Here is a 20,836-nt window from a genome sequence, read left to right as displayed (position 1 = left end):
TGCAGTTGGGTGGAAGGTGGGAAGTCTTAGTTTTCAGGGCCTTTTGAATGGAGAAGCTCTGGTGGCCGCTAGATGGGTGGTCAATGTCAGGAGAAAGAAAATCAAAATGCTTCATGCCAAGTAAGAATTTCTTAAAGTTGATAAATATCTGAGTGTAGGTGGGTTTTATAAAATGTTATGTTTTCCTTGAAAACAAAAATGTTCCAAGAGGAATGAATATCTGTTGGGATCATTTGTTTCTTAAAAATGTTAGTATCTGAACTCTGGTCATATGGTCGCCTGTTGTGTCTTTGGTCATACGTGTGCTAAAAGGTATCCCAGTTTTATTAAAATTCTATATTCTTCAAAAGCAAGTCTTCTGCCTCCGAATAAATTGAAGCATTTTAAAATATTGGAGTACAGGACATTATTGTTTTTAAAGAGAAGGCTATCTTCATAAAAGGTTACATAGCAAGATATGGTTAATACATATAAAGAAATTTAAAAATATAAAACAAGTCATATAATTTCTGTTTTAAGAAGTCATGTATTGAAAGGTTCTGCACAAAAATAGGAGAATGTGCTTGACCTGGAGGTTTTGTGAAGAAAATAATAATCCCTGAAAGTAGCTGCGATTTAGAAAGGATAAAGGAAAGGTAGGGCTTTCATGGGGCAGAGATGTACCAGTTATTTATGGCATGTAAGAAATGACTCCAAAACATAATGACTTAATACCACGATGATTCATTTTAGAGGAGGAGGAAGAAGAGGAGGAGGAGGACGAGGGGGAGGAGAAGAGCACCCTCTGTATGTCATCATGACTCTTCACCTTTTTACTCAGATCCCCTCTTAGATAGAGACAGTGACCGTTAATTTTATGTGTCAACATAGCTGAGCGATGCTGCCCAGATGTTTGTTCAAACACCTGTCAAGATGTTGCTGTGGAGATAATTGTTTAGATGTGATTACATTTCTATCAGTAGACTGTGAATAAGGCGAATTACCCCCTAGAATGTGTGTGGGCCTCATCCAATCAGTTGAAGGCCTTAAGAGAAAAGACTGATGTCTCTTAAAGTGGGTGTCCCTTAAAGTTTGCCTCCAGGTTTGCCTTTGCACTCAAGGAATGTCCATCCTGCTGGCCTGCCCGGCAGATTTTGGATGTGTCAGACCCTGCAATTGTGGAGCCAATTCCTGAAAATAAATCAATCTCTCTCTCTCTCCATATATATATATATATATATATATATATATATATATATATATACACACATATACATATATATATATATTTGTATATATATATATATTAGATATAGATATAGATATATAGATAGATATAGATATATCCTATTGGTTCTGTTTCTTTGGAGAATCCTGATTAGTACAGAGACTAAAGAGCAAGGGGAAATTATGATTATTTTGCATAATCAGAAGGTATCCTGAAGTAAGAGACAGATATATTTTTTTTGCTGTGGCTGGACTACATCTAAGAAGAGCAGATCCAAGACTTTGAGAGCCAGACATACTTGATGTGTTTTGGCTAAAAAAAGAAAAACACATTATGCCCTCCAGAATCATCATCACAGTCAACACAAATGTGGCAGGACTGGGCCCAGAAAGGATACCACTGTTGGATCAGGAAGAATTGAGCTTTTTATGTGTTTCAACAAATTATTTAACTTCTAAACTTCTCAACATCTATATAATAGAGAGAACAAAACATATCTCAGAGGATTTTTATGAGAATTAAATCAGATATGTTCAAAAATTGCAGCTGCTGCAAATATTATCCTCACCGTTATTACATGTGTAATTATGATGTGGCCTTGTAAGTTTTCATATGTTTAGTTGAAAACCATTAAAGTTACAGTAGGTGACATGGATCAGTAAGCATGAACATAATAGTGTAGTTAAATATTGTAACAGTAGGTACAAGATACTGAGAAACAAATATGTCTCAGGCAACATGCCAGTGCCTTGAATACCTAATCTTATTTAATTCTCGCCATAATCCTATAAGGCATATTTTTTCAAAGTAGAATCGGAAGAGTTCAAGAACGCTCTCAAGGTCACACAGCTAATAAATGGCAAAGCAGAAATCTCATCCCAGGTGTGTCTGACTTCAAAGCCTGTATTTTTTTGTTCCTTTCTGTATTACCTACTACTTACTCGAGGTCAATCATTACCTGTACACAGGGACCACATCTGTTTTGTTCATATTAATAAGCCTGGTGCCTTGCTTGGTGCCAGGCATCTATAGACACACAGTACATATTTGAATGAAAGGAGGAAGGAAAGAGGAAATAGTTTTCCTTGAAGTTGTTTTCTACACCTCTCTGACAAGGAACTGTGTATTTTTCATACTTGCCTTGATGATGAATGAAACAGGTTCATGCCACACTCTTCCATCCACAACAAAGCCTTGGTTGGTCCCATCTGTGGCCACAAAAGTAAAGCAGTCAGTCCAGGAGTCCTTTCCCGAGTGCCTGTAGGCCACCTTCCTGCTGTCTATGTCCTGCTGAGTGAAATTGTGTTGAAGCAGCACAGTCCCCCGCAGGTAGAGCTGGCCATGTTGTGGGAGCTGGGCCAAAAGGAAGGTCAGGTTCTCCACTGGAGTGTCAGGGTCGGTCAGCTGAAGGAGGTCAGTGGAAAGCAGGCCTGTGGCCCCTTCTGCCAGTCTCAGCCCCTTGTTCTTGGTCACCACGGGTAAGGCTCTGTCCACGGCTTCCACTATGATCTCAAACACCCCATGCTTGGTCTGCAGTCCATTGCTGACAATGAATCTGGCAAAGAGAGGCAAGGCAGCCTTCAGCATGGATGCTTGTGTCACCATCTACTGGAATGAAATGATAACAACACACACCTTTACTAAAGGATATGTCGTGTTGGGACTCAAATGAAAAATCAAGGGCAGGTCTTTCAGAGGACACCATTCTATTAAATAAGTCACTAGGTTAACACACAAATTGCCCATTCCACATCCAAAAGTATTTCCTCACTAACATCAAGGGTAGACTCTATGCTGCCAGTGATATTTCTCAGGCTTAGTGTGGTTCTTTGCCCCAAATAGGAATGTCACATCCAATTAGACCCATTGCATGAGCTTGCAGAGAACTCATTTTATATATTTATACTTTTCCAATTGTATTTTCTTTGAGGGAATTTAATAAGCTAAACTTTTAAGACTAACAATTGGAGGCCAATCAAGTGCTGAGTAGGCTGAGTTTGGCTAATTCACTGTATTTGTATAGGACAGGTCACATAAAGGAGCCATGTAATCATGCCTAACTCATCTCTCTTTCTGGGCCTCATTTCCTCTCTTCTGCAAAGTGAAAGATGGACCAAATGATCGCTAAGTACCATCCAACTCTAAAATATCGTGTGATGCTCTAATCCCTTTTTTCTTGTGCTCCTACATTTGCCCCTTACAAGATATGTGGGAGTTATGGTAGACAAGGATTATTTCCCTGCTTTAAAGAAAAGAAAATTATAGCAGAAAGATGATGAGGCAGGTTGGAGACAGAGCTGGGACTAGAACCCGGGTCTTTGGACCCCATACCTTCTGCTCTTACAGAGTTAATAAATACTAGTTTAGCAATGCACTGAGAAAGAGTGGTGTATCTGAGCACCACTGCAGAATTATAAAGAGAAAGCTGAAATGATATAAATTCAAGGTAAGCAAAATCTCTCTCTCAATCTTGTGTTTGTGATACCACAATGTGCTTCTGATTATATTGATGACTAAATTGCATTATACCCACCACTGCCAATCTCAAAATAAAACTAATTTAAATGATCTTTAGAAAATTTCAATGTGTAATTTTTATTTTAAGGAAAATTTAGAATATCATTCAAATAAGCAAACAAAATGCACTATTAAAACTCCAAAGTTAGGAAATCACTACTCTCAAAATGAAATTGACAAATTCACCAAAGACCCCAAAAATGTACTTTTCAAAATGATCATGGAGTTGTGTCTATTAGTTTTTCTCCATGTACTATAGTTGCTAGAAATATTCATGGTGGACACACTCTTACATTTTTACATGAATGTAAAAATCTCTAAAAATAATTTCAGCTGAATATAGCAAAATTAGTTTAAATTATATAAGAACTTTATGGAGGTTCATATTTACTTATTTATTTTGGTCAAGTTTATTTATTTTATTTCTTAATTTTTATTGAATTTATTGGGGTGACAGTGGCTAATAAAATTATATAGGTTTCAAGTGTACAATTCTACAACACATCATCTGTATATTGTACTGTGTGTTCACCACCCAAACTCAAGTTTTCTTCCATCATTATGTATCCCCCTTTATTCTCTTCTACTTACCCCCACATTTGGAGGTTATTTTTTTTAACCAGTGAAGAAATGGGGTTTATATTTATTTTACTAATCTGACAAATTTGACTAACAAGTTCTTTATTCTTTGCAAAAATGTGTCTTGTCCTTCAAGGTTTGAGGGTTGTTGCCTTGCTTTTGAACACGAAGGAACCTGGAACCAGGTTGTGTGAGCACAAGGAGTAGACCAGCTGGCCCGAGGCAAAGGACTGAGGGAGAAGAGCAGCTGGACGCAAAGTAAAGGAGATGAGTTTGGCTGACCCAGATTTTGCTTTGAAGGCTGAGCTAAAATTTTTGAGCTTTTTAATTATCTAGTTGATAAGTCTGCCTACAAAGAAAATATAATGGTAGAAAAAGGAATCTATGCCCAAAAAGTTTAAAATGCTAAGAGAAATATAACAAATACAGCAAATCTCAACATTTCACATGCCTAGACTTGTAAAGAATATAACCTGCTGTGTGTTTTCTTCCTCCACAGCATTATTTTACAGTTTGAATAAGGGTATTAAATTAACTTTAGATTATAGATTGAACAAAAATCTCCTTGTTGCCTTAAAACAAAACCATTGGCTTTCCTTTCCTAAAACTGAACTTTTAATCAATATATTCTAAGCAAATAGGGTAATTTCACTGCTGAATCGTGAAGTGTTAACAAAATTAGTTGTTGTTTTTTTTATTAAAGAAAATCGAAGTGCACCCACAAAAATATGTGTCCAAATTTTTACTTATTAGTCACCTTGACAGTGTCAAAGATCAAGTGATGTGCGTTTTTAGATATAAAAATCATGGTCTATTTCTCAGGGACAGCTTTCCATGGGGTGATGTTTTTATTCTGTTGTTTTCCTATTACTTTTCCTCATGTCCTCCCTGGATTCTGTCATCTGACCAGAGGCAAAACAGGGAGAAGGCTAGGTGTTCCCTCAACACTTGCAATTTCCCCTTTTCCCACTTACCCCACCCAGAAACTCGCCCATGACCCTCTTCATGCCTCCCCCCTGATCCTCTTCCACAAATAAAGTGGCCATCTCTTCCCTACAAGATCCCTGTATCAAAATGTGCTCTTGTGGAGAATTTTCAACCAGCCATTTACAGTTTAGCACAAATTTCAGTCCAGGGCACATATTTTTGGTATTGGCATTAATTGTGGAATTAAAGACTTGGTGCCCCATTAAAGCATGTCAACTATCCGAGGAGAAGGGAGGGGAAGGCAAGTGGGAGGCAGGTTCAGGAGCCAGGAGGTTGGGTGGGAGCTCCGGGCACTGCCAGGTCTCGACCAGAGGCCGCCAATGTGAGTTTCTGACTCTGTCTTTTCTCTCTGGAGACTGAACTCTGACAATGCCTGAACAACAAGGTCCACAGAGCTCAGTCTCAGGGTGGTTGCATTTACCTATGAGCCTGTGACCTGTGTGAGGATGCTGCTGTTGTCTTAGGATCCAAGCTGTCCGTCTCAAACGCCTCCCTGCCTGATCACAGGGGTCTGACCACCTTGGAACTTGGCTGCCTGACATCAGACAGATGGGAGTGAGGGCAAGCAGAGCAGGGACCGCAGAAGAGAAAGAAATATGTTTACTGAGGCCAGTGTTCCCAGCGGGGACACCCAGGCAGCTGTCTGCACTGACCTAAAGCTAATAAGCCAGTGGTGAAAAGGATGCAGTTTCTAAACATGACTGGCTCCAACCCATCATTCACTCTCACAAGTGACAATGCAGACTATGCACAGGCAGGGAAACACTGTCGAGGGGAGAGGCAGGGTGAAGTGCCAAAGTAAGCCTAGCAGGACCTCCGAGTGCAAGGAGGGCAGCACTGTTCACGTCTGCAAAGGTTAACCAGATGATCTTCCAAATGTCCCCTGCCTTCCCCCGCCCCCAAAGCAACCCTCCAGATACAGCCTCAAGTTGCCAAACAGCGATGCCATGGCTGTGATGGCACCCATTCCCAGACTCGGAAGCCGGTGGTAGCAGGTAGCAGCTCCTTCCATGGGTCTATTTGGTTTCATTTCTTTTATCACACTTCCCCGAGAACAGGCGCAGCCAAGATGACCATTGTTCTCCTGAAATCTGGGGGATGACTCTCAGATTTGTCTGGGTGCCTGCCTGGTCTGATTTCACCATCACTATGGTGCTTTCAAGCTTTCTGCATTTCCTGGCAATAGAGTTGGCTGAAGAATCTGCCATCTGTCATGGCATTTAAAGGATAAAAATGGAATCATAAATAGAGCCAGTTCCTTGGGGGGGGGGGAGGGGAGGGGGGGAGTCCAGCCGGCATGTCAAAATGGAGGACATTAGCATGTTCTTTTCGTGCTCAGCTGCCAGCAGCTGAAGTCAGCTTGCTAATCACTTGGTGTCATCTGTCCCAGAATGTGCTGCCAAATCTTTCTTCCAGGCCAGCAGCACCAAACAATGCTGGGGAAATTTATGATTCGCAAAATATTTCTGCAGAAGGTAAAATCTGATCATTAAACGCCCCCTTTCCCTGCTTAATTAATGCTGCCATACCTTACATTAAAAAGAGAAGCGGGGGGATCCTCTACCACAGAATTTCTTTCTCCTACCCAAGCCAAATTTCTTGCCAGATTTAACAGCAAGCAACATAAATTTAGGTGATTAGATTGGTTGCATATATTTAATTTTTAAAAAGCACCACGATCACACTTTCATTAAAACAGGCTTTCGGCTTTGGTTCAGCGCCACTTGACAAACAACACAGCCGCCCGTGATTGGGTTAGGGAATGACAAGATTAAAACGAGGGCCTGGGGCAGATGCTAGGCTCTTCCATTATAAATATGCAAACGTGCTGGCCGAACCTCAAAACGACACGTCGAGGAGGTTCCTTCCCACGAGTGAAGATTCTCCACAAGTTATGGGTACCGTGAGGTCTCATGGGAAGAACTCTCCAAAATGAGATCTTGGCCCAAATGCAGCTCTGATTCTGGCATTTCAGTTTAGGTGGCTCCTCAGTTTTGCCTGTTGGACCCTCAGTTTTCTCAGGCATAAAATGGGCACAAACCGTCTCTCTCGAGGTGGAGGTGGAGGGAAATGATATACAGAAAAGGATCTAGCACACTGCCTGATGCATTGCAGGTGTAAAGCAATACTCTCTTTCCCAGGAGTCAATGAAAGGATTGGACTCAATCAATGCGTTCAACCTCTGTTGTTTATTTTCTCCCTATAGACCTGTTGCCTACTCTTGAGTCATTCAAACATCACCTTCATCATTTTGGCCATTTTCCTGTATTACCTGTACTCTTATTACTTAATACATTGCTTCATATCAACTCACGTTTTTACTTCAATAAATGTACTTAAAACCACCATAAATACTACAAAAACCACCATAAATACTACAAAATACATATAAGAAAAATACTGTTTTTAATTCTAGCTAGCTATTGTTGCCTAATGGCTTGGAGCCTGAGGCTTGTACTCTCTGTGAAAAAGGGAGAACAGTCAATATTGAAAAGCTGTTCGGGACATATGAGCACAGGCCTGAGACGTCCTTCTGGCAACCATCTGAAGCACGGAGAACACTGAAGGGAACAGTAAGGCAGTGGCTTCTCACTCTTGATTCCCTGCTTCCTGGGCCGTCCTGACTCATGTTGCATCTTTATATCACTCACTTTGGGCAACAGAGCCACCGTCTTTTTGCTAAAAGAAAACCTTGCTCAGAAGAAGTCCAGTGTGGCCCCCAAAGCTCTAACAAAACAAAACAAAGTTCTATTAGTAAGTTGGGGTGAGGGCCCAGGGCCCACCAATTCAGCCCCTTGATTTTCTGTCTCTGGGAACCCTGAGGTGTCTTCTGTATATCCCCAGAACTCTTCAGAATGCACTTAGAACAAAGGCCTGGGCCAGGCCAGGGATGGCTGGTCCTGACTGCATTCATCTCACACAGATTGCTTACACAGGACTTACCAAAGCCGCCTCTGCACAGAGGCCCAAGAATTGGTATTTTTATAAATATCCCGGGTCATTTCTAGATCCTCAAGATCTAGAGGATCTTGAGGATCTAGAAATTTAGAGATTCTTGGGATAAATGATTTCTAAAGTGCCCTCTAGTAAGGCTTTCTATGGATGTGAACCAGGTAGTTTTTAAGTATCACCAAATGTGGAGATTTTGTTTTCCATTCTTAGTTCATCACCACCATCTGATTAATACCAAATATTCATTTATTCACTGACTTCTTCAGCAGGATCACTGGCTTCTCCAACAAAGTGAGTGATTTCTTCCGTAGACTCTCTGGTGGGTACTGACTGGGAGGAATGGGAATAGATGAGAGCAAAAGCAAAAAATTAAAAGCCCTGAATCTGATATGCTTGGATTAAAGCAAGAAGCAACCACTGTCCAGTAGTTAATGGGGGGAAAAGAACAATGTAACTTCTTTCCTCCCTTAATATTATGTTTGGTGTTGTAAAGATAGGAGGGGAAAAGGTGCAAGGAAAGGATATAATAAAAAATGGTAACAAAACAACAGTAGTAATAATAGCAGCTAATACTTATTTTGTTCTTCTTATGTGCCACATACTGTTTTGATTTTTAAAAATATATATTTTTATTGATTTTAGAGAGGAAGGGAGAAAGAGAGAGAGATAGGAACATCAATGATGAGAGAGAATCATTGATTGGCTGCCTCCTGCACACCCCATACTGGGGATCGAACCCATAAGTGGAGCATATTCCCTGACCTGGAATCGAACCATGACCTCCTGGTTTACTGGTCAATGCTCAACCACTGACCCACACCAGCTGAGCAACACATACTATTTTAAGTACTTTATATGTATAAGCTCATTTAAACCTTCCAACAACCCCGGAGGCAGGTACTGTAAATATCACTCCTTTTCACAAAAGAGGAAACAGGAGCACAGGGGGAAGTGTGGCTTGATGAGAGCCAGTGGAGGCAGTAAGTGCAAGTACATGGAATGAGTAATGGAGGCAGCAATTGACCTTAAGCCTGTGCCTCAACAATTACACTGCATCACTTCTTGAGCAAAAGAACCAGCATGAAAAAGAATCCCTACATCTCATGTTTTATTTAGTTGATGACTAGCAACATTCAAGCAATGAATTGGTTATGAAGATATTGATTAATCAAATGATTATCAAATGATTATCTGCTTGTTAAAGACATTTGTCAAGAGAAAAAAAAAAAAGTTCAAACTTCCTTGAATTTTTCTGTTTAACTATTAAACTATCCAAATCTTGATTCTTAATTCTAAAAAAGCAAGCAAAAATCATCTTGACAGACATTTAAATCATGGTTATCATAGCAAACCTATTGAATTTAGATGGATAAAAAATGTATGATAGAGTGTGGTATTTGAACCTGGATGTATTGGTACACTTTACAATTTATGGGGAACCATTGAGTAATATAGGAGTATGCTGCACTTATGTTATTTGATGGCACTCCTTTGAACGCTGTATTCTGCCTGACATGGTGAAAGTTATTCAGAATCCCTGCAGGTATGACAGATGAACCAATGCTCTCGGGGCCTCCTTCTTAATTGGTAAAACTCAGGGTTGGATATGTACCATGATTCCCCCAAAGGCTAGTCCAGGATTTTTTGGTTCTTATCCTAGCCCTGAAGACCTGCATTTCTCTCAAGGACGTTGACTTTGCCAGCTCTGAGAACAGCCAGATGATGGGCCTTCTAGAGTTTCTCCTGCTCTTATGTGACTAGAAGCAGATTTCAGTATTTTAAATGAATGTAGACTTTCAACTAATGTAGTTTCCTTGCCTTTCCACCAGATTGTTATTCATTTCAATGATTTAATTGATTCACAATCCTTGAACAGGTGCACAACCCCCCATCATAACATTGTTTCTGTGGGGAAATATGATCCACTACATGACAATATGATTTATGATATGGTTACCCAAACACATTGTGTCACAGGCAGTATCTGCTTATGCCAAATGTTTACTAGTAAATACCTTTCCCTCATATAGAAAAACATCCTCAAAAAAGTGTTAAGTTCCTTTTCTATGTCTCCCTTTAGATGGCATCCTCATGTCTCTACATTCCCCCTCATAAAACAGCTTGCATTGAAATCTGCTTATGTGTTTATTTTTAAACAAGCCCTCATTTCTTGCCTTCTGCTGGCATTTTAATTGTGCACCTTCACCTTTATACAACTAGGTAGTAGAAGAACACAGATATATCAGAGCTGGAAAAGGATTCATTTTCCCTTCCTTTCATCTTTCTAAGCATTAATTCAGGGAAGGGGTTCTTTTTTAAAAAAATATATTTTTATTGATTTCAGAGAGGAAGGGAGAGGGAGAGAGAGATAGAAACATCAGTGATGAGAGAATCATTGATCAGCTGCCTCCTGCACAACCCACACTAGGGATCGAGCCTGCAACCCGAGCATGTGCCCTGACTGGGAATTGAACCTTGACCTCCTGATTCATAGGTTAATGTTCAACCACTGAGTTGGGCCAGGGAAGGAGTTCTGAAACATTTAGGGGCTCACCTGAATGTGTCACTGTGGACAGGTGCCTTCCTCTGATGCACGTAGCAGACTGCCTGTCCTACTATGTCCATTTGGCTGAAAGTCATAATGGGGACTCCAGGGTAGTGGACATATTCCACCCGGCCATATCGCGGTGGGGAGGTGATGACGTAGAGCAGTTCCTCAGGCTTGTCTGTTCCATCCACAGCCAGGAGAGTGCTGGTCGTCAGGAAACCTCTGTCGCCTTGAGGCACCACAAGTGGCTTTGCAAGGATGACAATATCACCTACAGGGCAGAAGACGTTGTGGTCAAGAACCCGATTTAAAAATAAAATAAAATGTCCAAGGTCAAAAAAACAACAACAACAAAGGCCAAACTGTGCAGAAATCAAAACTAACATGAGGTAGAAAGGTTTCTGTAACTATGATTAATGAAAGAATTAGGCAAAAGCTATGAGTAGATATTACACAGAAGAGGAAACACATATGGCCAATAAAAATACAAATAGATGCTCAATCTCAATAATCGAAATACAAATCAAGATCACAATAAATTGCCAACTCATAATCAACTGATTAGAAAAATGTAGACGTCTGATGATGTGAAGTGTTGAAAAGGATGTCGATCAAGATAATCTTTCCGATGATTCCAGTAGATACATTGGTACACAATTTGGCATTATTTTGTAAAGAGTTGAATATCATGTACGCCTTGACCCAGAGATTCCACTCCAGCTGTGTACTGGAGAGAAGCACCCAGGAGGCACGTACCAAAAAGGTCACCGCGGCACTGTTTCTAATTGAAAACACTGGCAACAACCCAAATGCCTTTTTAAAAAGTGAATATCATATAAACAAACTGTGGTCTATTCATACAACCGAATCTTACACAATAGCAAAATGGATGAACTACAGCTCCCTGCAATCACACAGATAGATGTAGCTTACTAACATTTATTAGTTTCACGAGCAAGTCCCAGAAAACTATAAACAATAGTGAGAAAAAAATTAACACCAAAGTCAGGATGGAGGATGGGAAGTGGTAGATGTTGGTTAGTGTTCATACTTCAGTCCCTGAGTTGAATGGTGGTTGCATAGGCGTTTATTATATATTTTTAGAAGAATATATGAACGAATGAGTGAAGCAGAGTGGGTCACACATGGACAATGATACAGAGTTTCACAAATTAAGGATTATAATCCAGTTTTGTTCATTAAAAATATGATCACATCTAAAATACAGAGCTTCCACTCTGTGCCAGGCACAGGCCTCGGGGCTCTGACATCTTCACACCAATGCTATAAGGTGGGGTACTGCCATATTTCCCAGGTTATAAATGAGGAGGATACTAAGGCATAGAAATGCTAACTCATTAATTATTACACAATTAATAAAAGGTGGAGCTAAAGTCTGTACTCAAGCCATCTGACTCAAGAGCACAAATTAAAACTCTTTATTATTTTGTTTCCTCTCTTCAATATATAGGGATTTCTTATACTTCAACACTAAATGTGTGAATAGCCAAAAGGAAATGTAAGTGAAGTAAATGCCAAACCAATTCTAATTTTAAATATATAAATGTCAATAAAACTTTTAAAATATATTCTGTCCCATGAGGAACTAAAAAGTAAAAATAAAACAGCAAGCAGATATAACTTTTGCCCAGTGCTTCTCATGAGGGGTGATTCTGTCCCCCGGGGGACATTTGGCAATGTCTGGAAACATTTTTGGTCATAATTTTGGCCACTGTGCAAATCAGAAGACATAGCACACCCGGAAGGCCTCATGTTATTTATATAATAGCTCCCAAATGAAATTAACCCAAGTGCTCAATATTATGGTTATGATTTAGTCTAACAATTCAGTGTAGTTTCAAATAGAGATGAACCTATGAATATCAACCTATGAGCCAGAAGGTCATGGTTCAATTTCCGGTTGGGGCACATGCCTGGGTTGTGGGCATTGCCCAGTAGGGGGCGTGCAGGAGGCAACAGATCAATGATTCTCTCTCATCATTGATGTTTCTATTTCTCTCTCCCTCTCCCTTCCTCTCTGAAATCAATAAAAATATATTTTTTTAAAAAGAAACAAAGAGAATAAATTCAGAACCTATGACAATGTTAACAGGTTAATGTATTCACAAGTCCTTTTAGAAAATAATCACATGTCAGCTGAGGCAGACTGGTTTCTTTTTCTTTTTGGGCAACTGGTTTCTATTGCTCAGCCTCCCTTAACATAGAAAGTAATTGCAATTCAGCCACTGGGATACAAGAAGACAGGTACCTGCCTCCAAGCCTCACCCACGAAATGTTCTCATTTTCCTCCATATCTCACTTTTGGAGTGACTCCAAGGCCTTCAGAGATGAAGAATCCTAGCTAGAAAAAATCCCCAGATGGCTGTGTGGCACATAGCCCTACTCCACCACACCCCGCGCCCCAGGAATGTATGGTGCGAAGGCAATGAGAAGACTTCTGTCCTCACACATTAGTTGTCTGCCCTGATAAATTACTTGTATTACATATATTTATGATGAACAAGTCTTACTTTTGCAGAAAGAAACATCTAGCTTATCTGAGAGTCACTTATTAGACATCTTGATGGAATATACATTTTTTACAACTGAGAAACAAATAAAATATATTATTATACAGCTCAAAATAAACATCTCACAATTCAAACTAACTTGAATTTTGTTTTAAAAGATTCAGGAGAACTGTAATTTTACCATGCACATGAAGTAAGATTTTTACTAAGCATCTGATTTAGCTCTGAGGTTCCTGGCAGCCAAGGCAAAAAAAAAAAAAAAAAAAATCTATCTATATATATAAAAGCCTAAGTGACCATTTGACTGGTAGCTATGGCACACAATGACCACTAGGGGGCAGATGCTCCGACCAGTAGGTTAGGCTGCTGCTGGGGCCCTGTCAGCCCCAAATCTGGTTCACCCGCACCCCGGACCCAGAGAGGAGGGAGGAGGGAGCCCGATTCCTTGTGGAATCGGCCATGGGTTAGCTTGCTGCTGGGGCCCTGTCAGCCCTGAATCTGGTTCACCCACACCAGATTCCCTTTCAGTGTGCAATAGAATCCATGCACTGGGCCACTAGTAAAAAACAAATAAAAAAGGAAGTATTCAGTCAATCAAGCATGTATTGAGGTTCTAAGACTATGCTTGGTCCTGGGAATATATAGATCCTAGACTATATACATATGAATGAGATATGATCCTTACCCTCCTTACCTAATCTCTAAGCAGAAGTATGGGGTAGTGACATTGGGTTTCAAGGGCTTACACTCTCTCTTGCTCATTCTCTCCCTTCCTTTGAAATTCATGTTCAAGTAATAATTCACTTTCTGAAGATAAAACACATTGATTTAGCAATTTTTTCCTTAAAGCAAAACACTCTGATCATTAAAGTAGGGTATGCAGCCATGTTGTGGATGAGTCTGGATATCCAAAAGGCTTTTTGTAAATACTAAAAAATAACAAATATATTGGCTACTGTCATGAACCTCAGAAATCTCAGGTAAAGTAGGTGAGGGGCTAAAGGATTGAATCATAAATGATGGAATTTCAGATGCAAAGAATGAAAGGAAGAGAAAAGAAAGAAGGGAAGGAAAGGAGGGAGGGAAAACTTGGAGTGCTTACAACAGCTCACTTTTGGTTATAAAACTTGATCCCAGCAAACCTGGGTAGAAATGCTTTTACCTTTTCCCATATCATTGATGGTGATCTGACAGTCAAATGCAGGTGACCTATTGTCACCATCCCAGAGGTAGAAGATGAAGCTGTCTTGGTTTTGGGAATCCATCGCCCCGGTGTGTGTGTATCTCAGCAAGTTCAGGTCCACTTCCTCCTGAGTGCATTTCATGCCAGGGTGGAGAGGGACCCAGTCCCTCCCTATCTGAAAGGTGCCAGAATTAGTCAGCTGCCCATGCTTTCTTTTTCCAAGCTGTGTTAGCGAACATTTTCTATATTCCCTGAAAACCTCCAATATAAATGATAGTTCAGAGAAACTCCAGTTCAATTTTTTACCACTTACCTTAGTTTTTCCTTTCATAGAGATATACTAAAACAATTTAAGACTTTGGGGGGAAAACAGTGTCAGCCAAAGGGTTTTTTACACAGTTGTGGGGGTTTTTGTGGCAATTCAACAGCAATACTACTTGCGAGGTATTTATCATAAGCAATCATAGCTGATTAAATATTCCAATTAATGAGAGCAGGTGGGTAATTGAGCTACTGGAATTGATTCTTTAAATATTAAATGTGTTTCACCTGGGGTTTTCTATTTCTTTAGTTCATATCATTGTACAACTAATAAAAACGATATTATCAAACTGGTTTGTTACATGGGTGAAGAAGATAAAACAAAAAGAGAATGGATGTACTTATTTGTGATACATTTTACAGCCTTGCTAAAGCCAGAGGAAAATTATCAAGCTCTCTGTTACTATCTGCACTTATACCCTGAGCAGTCAGCAAAACATGTAACTGCAAATATCAGAATTCTTTTAAAACAACTCATCATTAGTTATGCATGTATTCTGTACAGAATTCAGTTCAGAAATTGTGATATTTTCAGTTAAAAGAGGCTCTTATGCTAGGGGGAGTTGACAACTGAGAGTATTAGAAAATATTATAATAAATCTGAATGTGGTTAATAATTCCCTCAAAACACATAGCTTTCCCCAAGAATAAGCCATAAAAGTCATTTGACATAATTCAAGAAAAATACTATCTTAAAAATTTACTTTATGATATTATCTTGCGCTTTTCCTGCCTGGTTTAAGAGACTAAAACAGAAATTTAAATAACTTTTTTCTTGACACATTATTCCTCAGATTCCCAGTTCCTACAAAACTGCTTTGTCCTCCTCTCCTCTCATTGTTTTACCACTTCTCTTTTTGTCATTCTTTTGGTAAAGTGTCCTCTTTTTAATATGTTTGCCCAACTTATATTTGTACACAGCTATGTTCTGTTCCAGTGCTCACAGGGTAATTAATTACATTTAATAATTAAGCTCACTGTTTCCATCATAAGATCTATTTGCAAATTTAATTATTAAAAACAGATTCTCTTTCAGGGTTTAAACTGGACAGCCTACAATTGTATTTAACCTTTTGCTTTGTAATCTTTTCTCAGGAAGTAAGTACAGAAAATGATATCGTTTGCTCTCTCATCTCCATCTAGTTCCCCACTTGCACTCCGGATTGTGAGCTTTGACTTGACAAAGTCATTTGCAAAGCACCAAAGAAGAAGAAGAGTCAGACTCAAGGTGGGTAAACTAAGGGAGGTCAACAAGAAAACAAAAACCTGGAGAAATTCCAGGAGGCCTGGAGTCCTGGCCCCTGGTTCTGGAGAGACTTGGAGAACCCCTAAAGAGCTGGGAGAGAATTACGTGGTGCCATGCTGGGAACCCGGACCCATCTGGATTTCCACATATCCAAAAACACTTCAGTTCCCAAGCCACCCAAATGTGTGAGCTCTCACTGCATTTCTGCTTCATTACTCTCTGAAATGAATTAAGGACACAGCTGTACCTCAATTTAAATCAGTGATTGCTCTTCACTTTGATTCTCTATAGTACCTACAATCTAAGATGATCAAGCTGTTCCACACAGAATGAATCCTTGCTGCCTCTGGAGGAGTGTCTACATGGCATTAAAAGTTAAGCATTCAGTCAGATAATCACATTGAGGATGGATGGTGGTTGTTACTGCTTGCCGTAATCCACCATTCAAATAAGCAACTGATGGATTACCCAAGTGACCTTTGCAAGTGTCTGATCTGTAATTTGTGTTGGGCATCAGGCACATTGTTTGAATCATTTGTTAAAAACTATCTTTTCTCCATTGTATTGACTCTGCTCCTTTGTCAAAGATCAGTTGGCTGTGTGTGCGTGTGTGTGTGTGTGTGTGTGTGTGTGTGTGTGTGTGTGTGTTTGAAAGATCTCTATCCTGTTTCATTCATCTATTTGTCTGTTCTTTCACCAAACCTACACTGTCTGGATTACGGAAGCTTTATAGCAAGTCTGAAGGTCAGATAGTATCAGTCCTTCAATTTTGTTCTCCTTCGATGTTGTTTTCCTTGTGCATTTTGCCTCTCCATATAAACTTTAAAATCAGTTTATTGATAATCACAACAATAGCTCTAAGAAACAAAATTTATTTTAAAAACTTTTAAAAAATCTGGTGGGAATGAAGATACTTTAAAGATTCTCATCAGAAACTCGACAACTAGCTTTACCCCAGCAACTCGCTCTGCCTCCCCCCAAATTTAGGTACAATCTCAGTAAAGAGGGAGCAATGAAGAACCTTAATATTGGTTGAATTTACCCCAAATTCAGTAAGGAAATTTAGAATAGTGTGAATTATCCCCAAACTAGGAAAATTAAATGTTCTACTTCTGGAGAAAATATGGCTATTAGAGAATAAATTCAGTTATAGAAATCTGTGTGTTGAGAAAATTTATATCAGCTATACTTATTTTGAAAAATAAAGGTAAAAAGGCCACTAACCTTAAGCTGAAGTTGCCCATTTTGGGGAAGCCTGTCAAATAGAAAGTAAATCTTCTCTCTGGGAGTGTCTCCATCTGTGGCTGAAAGAACAGCACTAGAAATAACACGAGTTTCGCCCATATTCATTGTAATTTCAGCCTTCCTGTAAAAAGAAAGGTGTCTGGCTTGATATGAAAATAGAAGGTATTGCTTTAGCAGGGGACACTCATAATGACTATTACAGTTTTCAACCTTCAACAACTAGGAAATAATATTCAATATCCAAATTATTGAAAATGACGAGACAGTCTCATACAACAGGCTCTCATTTCACTTTACACATAGAAATCCTAAAAGACAATTAGTCAGCAACAACAAATATGCTATGAGGTAATCACATACTTCTAATTGTTTACACATATAGAACTTTACAAGTTCATGTTGTAACTTATTTTATAAAATTATTTTGTTTCTAATACTGTTTTTCATACAACATCAGCTCCATGAAGTAAGTGGTTCAGGTATTATTACTCTAATTTTCCAGACAGAAATTTACAGAGATTAGACACCCACAGGGGTCCTTTGATAATAGTTTATGATATGCCATTAGGAGTTCGGTGATATTTGGGTAATCGGTGGACCTCTACGTTCCTCTCCGTCTCCATGGTAATATATGTGAAAGGATTTACTATGGTGTCTGTCACATAGCTAGTGTTCTTTTCACGGAGAAGAAGAGAGGAAAGTGTGCCATAGTCTGAATTACACTGAAAGAGACCCCAGGACAAGAACTTTGCAGGTAATTTCTTTGGGAAGTGCTTTCAGGAACAAGAGATAGAGCGAGGAGTGAGAGAAGGAAGGAGGAAGCAGCAACAAAGGGTGTTTTTACTGCTGTGGGGCTCAGTGCTGCTGGGATCCTTTGAAGAAACATGTGAAATATGCCTCAAATTGTGCTTTGCAGGCTAGGAGGCTGGGATATTTATCTATCCACTGTCTCCCACAGGTCAAAAGCTGTCCTGAGTGTCTTCGCTGTGCCTGAACACCAGCTGGATGGGCCACTGCTGCTTCAGAGAAAGCCCTGAGGCAGAGAAGGGAGCAGACAGTGTAGGCACAAGGGGTGGGCGCTGACAGTGTGCACAGCACGTTCCACCACCACCACAGCCACAGTCAGAGGTGAGCTGTGGGGATGTGGCCCAGGCAACCAATAGCGTCTGCTATAGCATCCTCAAGGAATGTCAAAGAAATCGTGTCAAATGCTCTAACAGGTCCAGTAAGATAAGAAGAGCCAATAGATTTGGTAGGAATGAAGGGAATAGCTTTAATAAAGCAGTTGAGGATGGAGACAGTGGGCAGAAATGGAGGAAGTGAACATAATCTATTCTTTCTTTTATTTTTATTTTTATTGTTAAAAGTATTATATATGTCCCCTTTTTTCCCATTGATCGCTTCTAGCCTTTACCCGTTCCATGTCCCAGGCCTTCACACTATTGTCTGTGTCCATGAGTTATGCATATACACATACAAGTTTTTTGGTTAATATCTTCCTGTCCCCCAGTTTGAAATAAATGAGAAATTGGGTCATCTTTGTAGTTTTAGAATGAGGATACCTGCTTGTAATAATAATAACTAACACTTACGAGCTCTCACTATGCACTAGCTCATTTTTTCAAGCAGTTTTACATATTTTAATTCACTTAATCCAAGGGTGGGGAAACTTTTTCTGCCAAGGACCATTTGGATATTTATAACATCATTCGAGGGCCATACAAAATTATCAACTTAAAAATTAGCCTGCTGGGAGAAACCAAGATGGCGGTATAGGTAAACACCTAAACTGCTGCCTCGGAAAACAATATCAAAACTACAACTAAAAGACAAAACGGACACCATCCAGAACCACAGGAAAGCTGGCTGAGTGGAAATTCTACAACTAGTAGAAAAGAGGAAAGCACATTGAGACTCAGAGAAACTGCAAAAGGCTGAGGTATGGAGACGTGCACGCAGAGAGGACAGGCGGCTGTGTGCACGGGCGGCTGAGTGCGTGGCTGGCTTTCTAAAGCGGGAGGGAGAAGGAAGCTCCTGACTGCACTGAACTCCAGTCCCGGACGAGACACTGGGAAACCAGACTCATTCAGGGGGAATCTGGACTGTCAGGAAAAGAGAAAGCACACTGAGACTCAGGAGCTGCCGAAGGCGGAGTTCTGGAGGCGCACGCGTGCAGAGAGGAATGACTGCTGAATGCACGGGAGGCTGAGTGCACGGCTGGCTTTCTAAAGCGGGAGGAAGACAGAAGCTCCCGACTGTGCTGAACTCCAGTTCCGGGAGAGACTCTGGGGACCCAGACTCATACGTGGAGAAACTGGACTGTCTGGAAGCGGGCGAAACTCAAGGGAGGCTTTCTCTCAGAGGTGCTTGCAGCAATTACCAAGGGACACTGAGACCCAGGGGCCTCATAGGGCAGGGCTGATGGGAAACCAAGGCTGTCTGTTCCGCCCTGAAACTCCACCCCATCCAAGCTGAGCACAGAGGCTTTTGCAATTTTGCAAGTCTTGTCTCATAAGAGTGTCTCCAGCATAGAAGTTTTCCCAGCGTAGACACAGCTGATCCTCACAGCCAATTGGCCTGGAGGCCAATTCCTCCCAGTGATACCAACAATAATCAAGACTTAACTACAACAAGGCTGAGCACACAGTCCACAAAGGGATGCACCAAGAGTATCCACCTCAGGTAACTGGGGAGGCTGAGCAACTGTGCCCTAGAGGACACCTACCACACAAAGCTACTCTACCAACTCAGGGAATCAACGAAAATGCAGAGACAAAGAAACAGATCACAAACGAAAGAAATGGAGGAAAACAAACGACTGGATATAGAGTTCAAAACCACGGTTATAAGGTTTTTCAAGAATTTCCTAGAAAAGGCTGATAAATTTAGCAAGACCCTTGAGGATATGAAAAAGGACCAACTAGAAATTAAACATACACTGACTGAAATAAAGAATATTATACAGAGACCTAACAGCAGACTAGAGTACTGCAAGAATCAAGGCAAAGAGTTGAAATACAAAGAAGCAAAAAACACTCAGCTGGAAAAACAAAAAGAAAAAAGAATCCAAAAATTTGAAGATATTGTATGGAGCCTCTGGGACAACCTCAAGCGTACCAACATCCGAATTATGGGGGTGCCGGAAGAAGAGAGAGAGCAAGATACTGAAAACCTATTTGAAGAAATAATGACAGAAAACTTTCCCCACCTGGTGAAAGAAATAGACTTACAAGTCCAGGAAGCGCACAGAACCCCAAACAAAAGGAATCCAAAGAGGACCACACCAAGACACATCATAATTAAAATGCCAAGAGCAAAAGACAAAGAGAGAATATTAAAAGCAGCCAGAGAAAAACAGTTAATTACCTACAAGGGAGCACCCATACGATTGTCAGCTGATTTCTCAACAGAAATTATGCAGGCCAGAAGTGAGTGGCAAGAAATTTTCAAAGTGATGAATAGCAAGAACCTACAACCAAGATTACTCTACCCAGCAAAGCTATCATTCAGAATTGAAGGT

The 20,836-nt window shown here is 40.2% G+C and overlaps 1 protein-coding gene across 3 annotated transcripts in view; it reads right to left on the bottom strand.

The window, feature by feature from the left end:
* The window catches only part of FREM1 (FRAS1 related extracellular matrix 1), a gene marked incomplete at its 5' end in the record, with an annotated part of 121,887 nt that overhangs the window by 42,635 nt on the left and 58,416 nt on the right, over nucleotides 1-20,836 (bottom strand). For 2 of the 3 annotated variants that reach the window (XM_080669320.1, XM_080669321.1), the window contains 4 exons: nucleotides 2,348-2,762; nucleotides 10,797-11,061; nucleotides 14,484-14,675; nucleotides 17,292-17,437. In XM_080669320.1, the coding sequence (XP_080525446.1) occupies nucleotides 2,348-2,762; nucleotides 10,797-11,061; nucleotides 14,484-14,675; nucleotides 17,292-17,437 (1,018 nt within the window). Of the gene's footprint in view, nucleotides 1-2,347; nucleotides 2,763-10,796; nucleotides 11,062-14,483; nucleotides 14,680-17,291; nucleotides 17,438-20,836 lie in introns of all 3 variants that reach the window. The other variant, XM_080669319.1, reaches the window with a different exon arrangement.

The sequence above is a fragment of the Plecotus auritus genome (assembly GCF_963455305.1).
Source record: "Plecotus auritus genome assembly, chromosome: 5".
Lineage (NCBI taxonomy): Eukaryota > Metazoa > Chordata > Mammalia > Chiroptera > Vespertilionidae > Plecotus > Plecotus auritus.
Note: the sequence above shows the minus strand (reverse complement) of the source record. Positions and strands in the feature narration are given on the sequence as shown.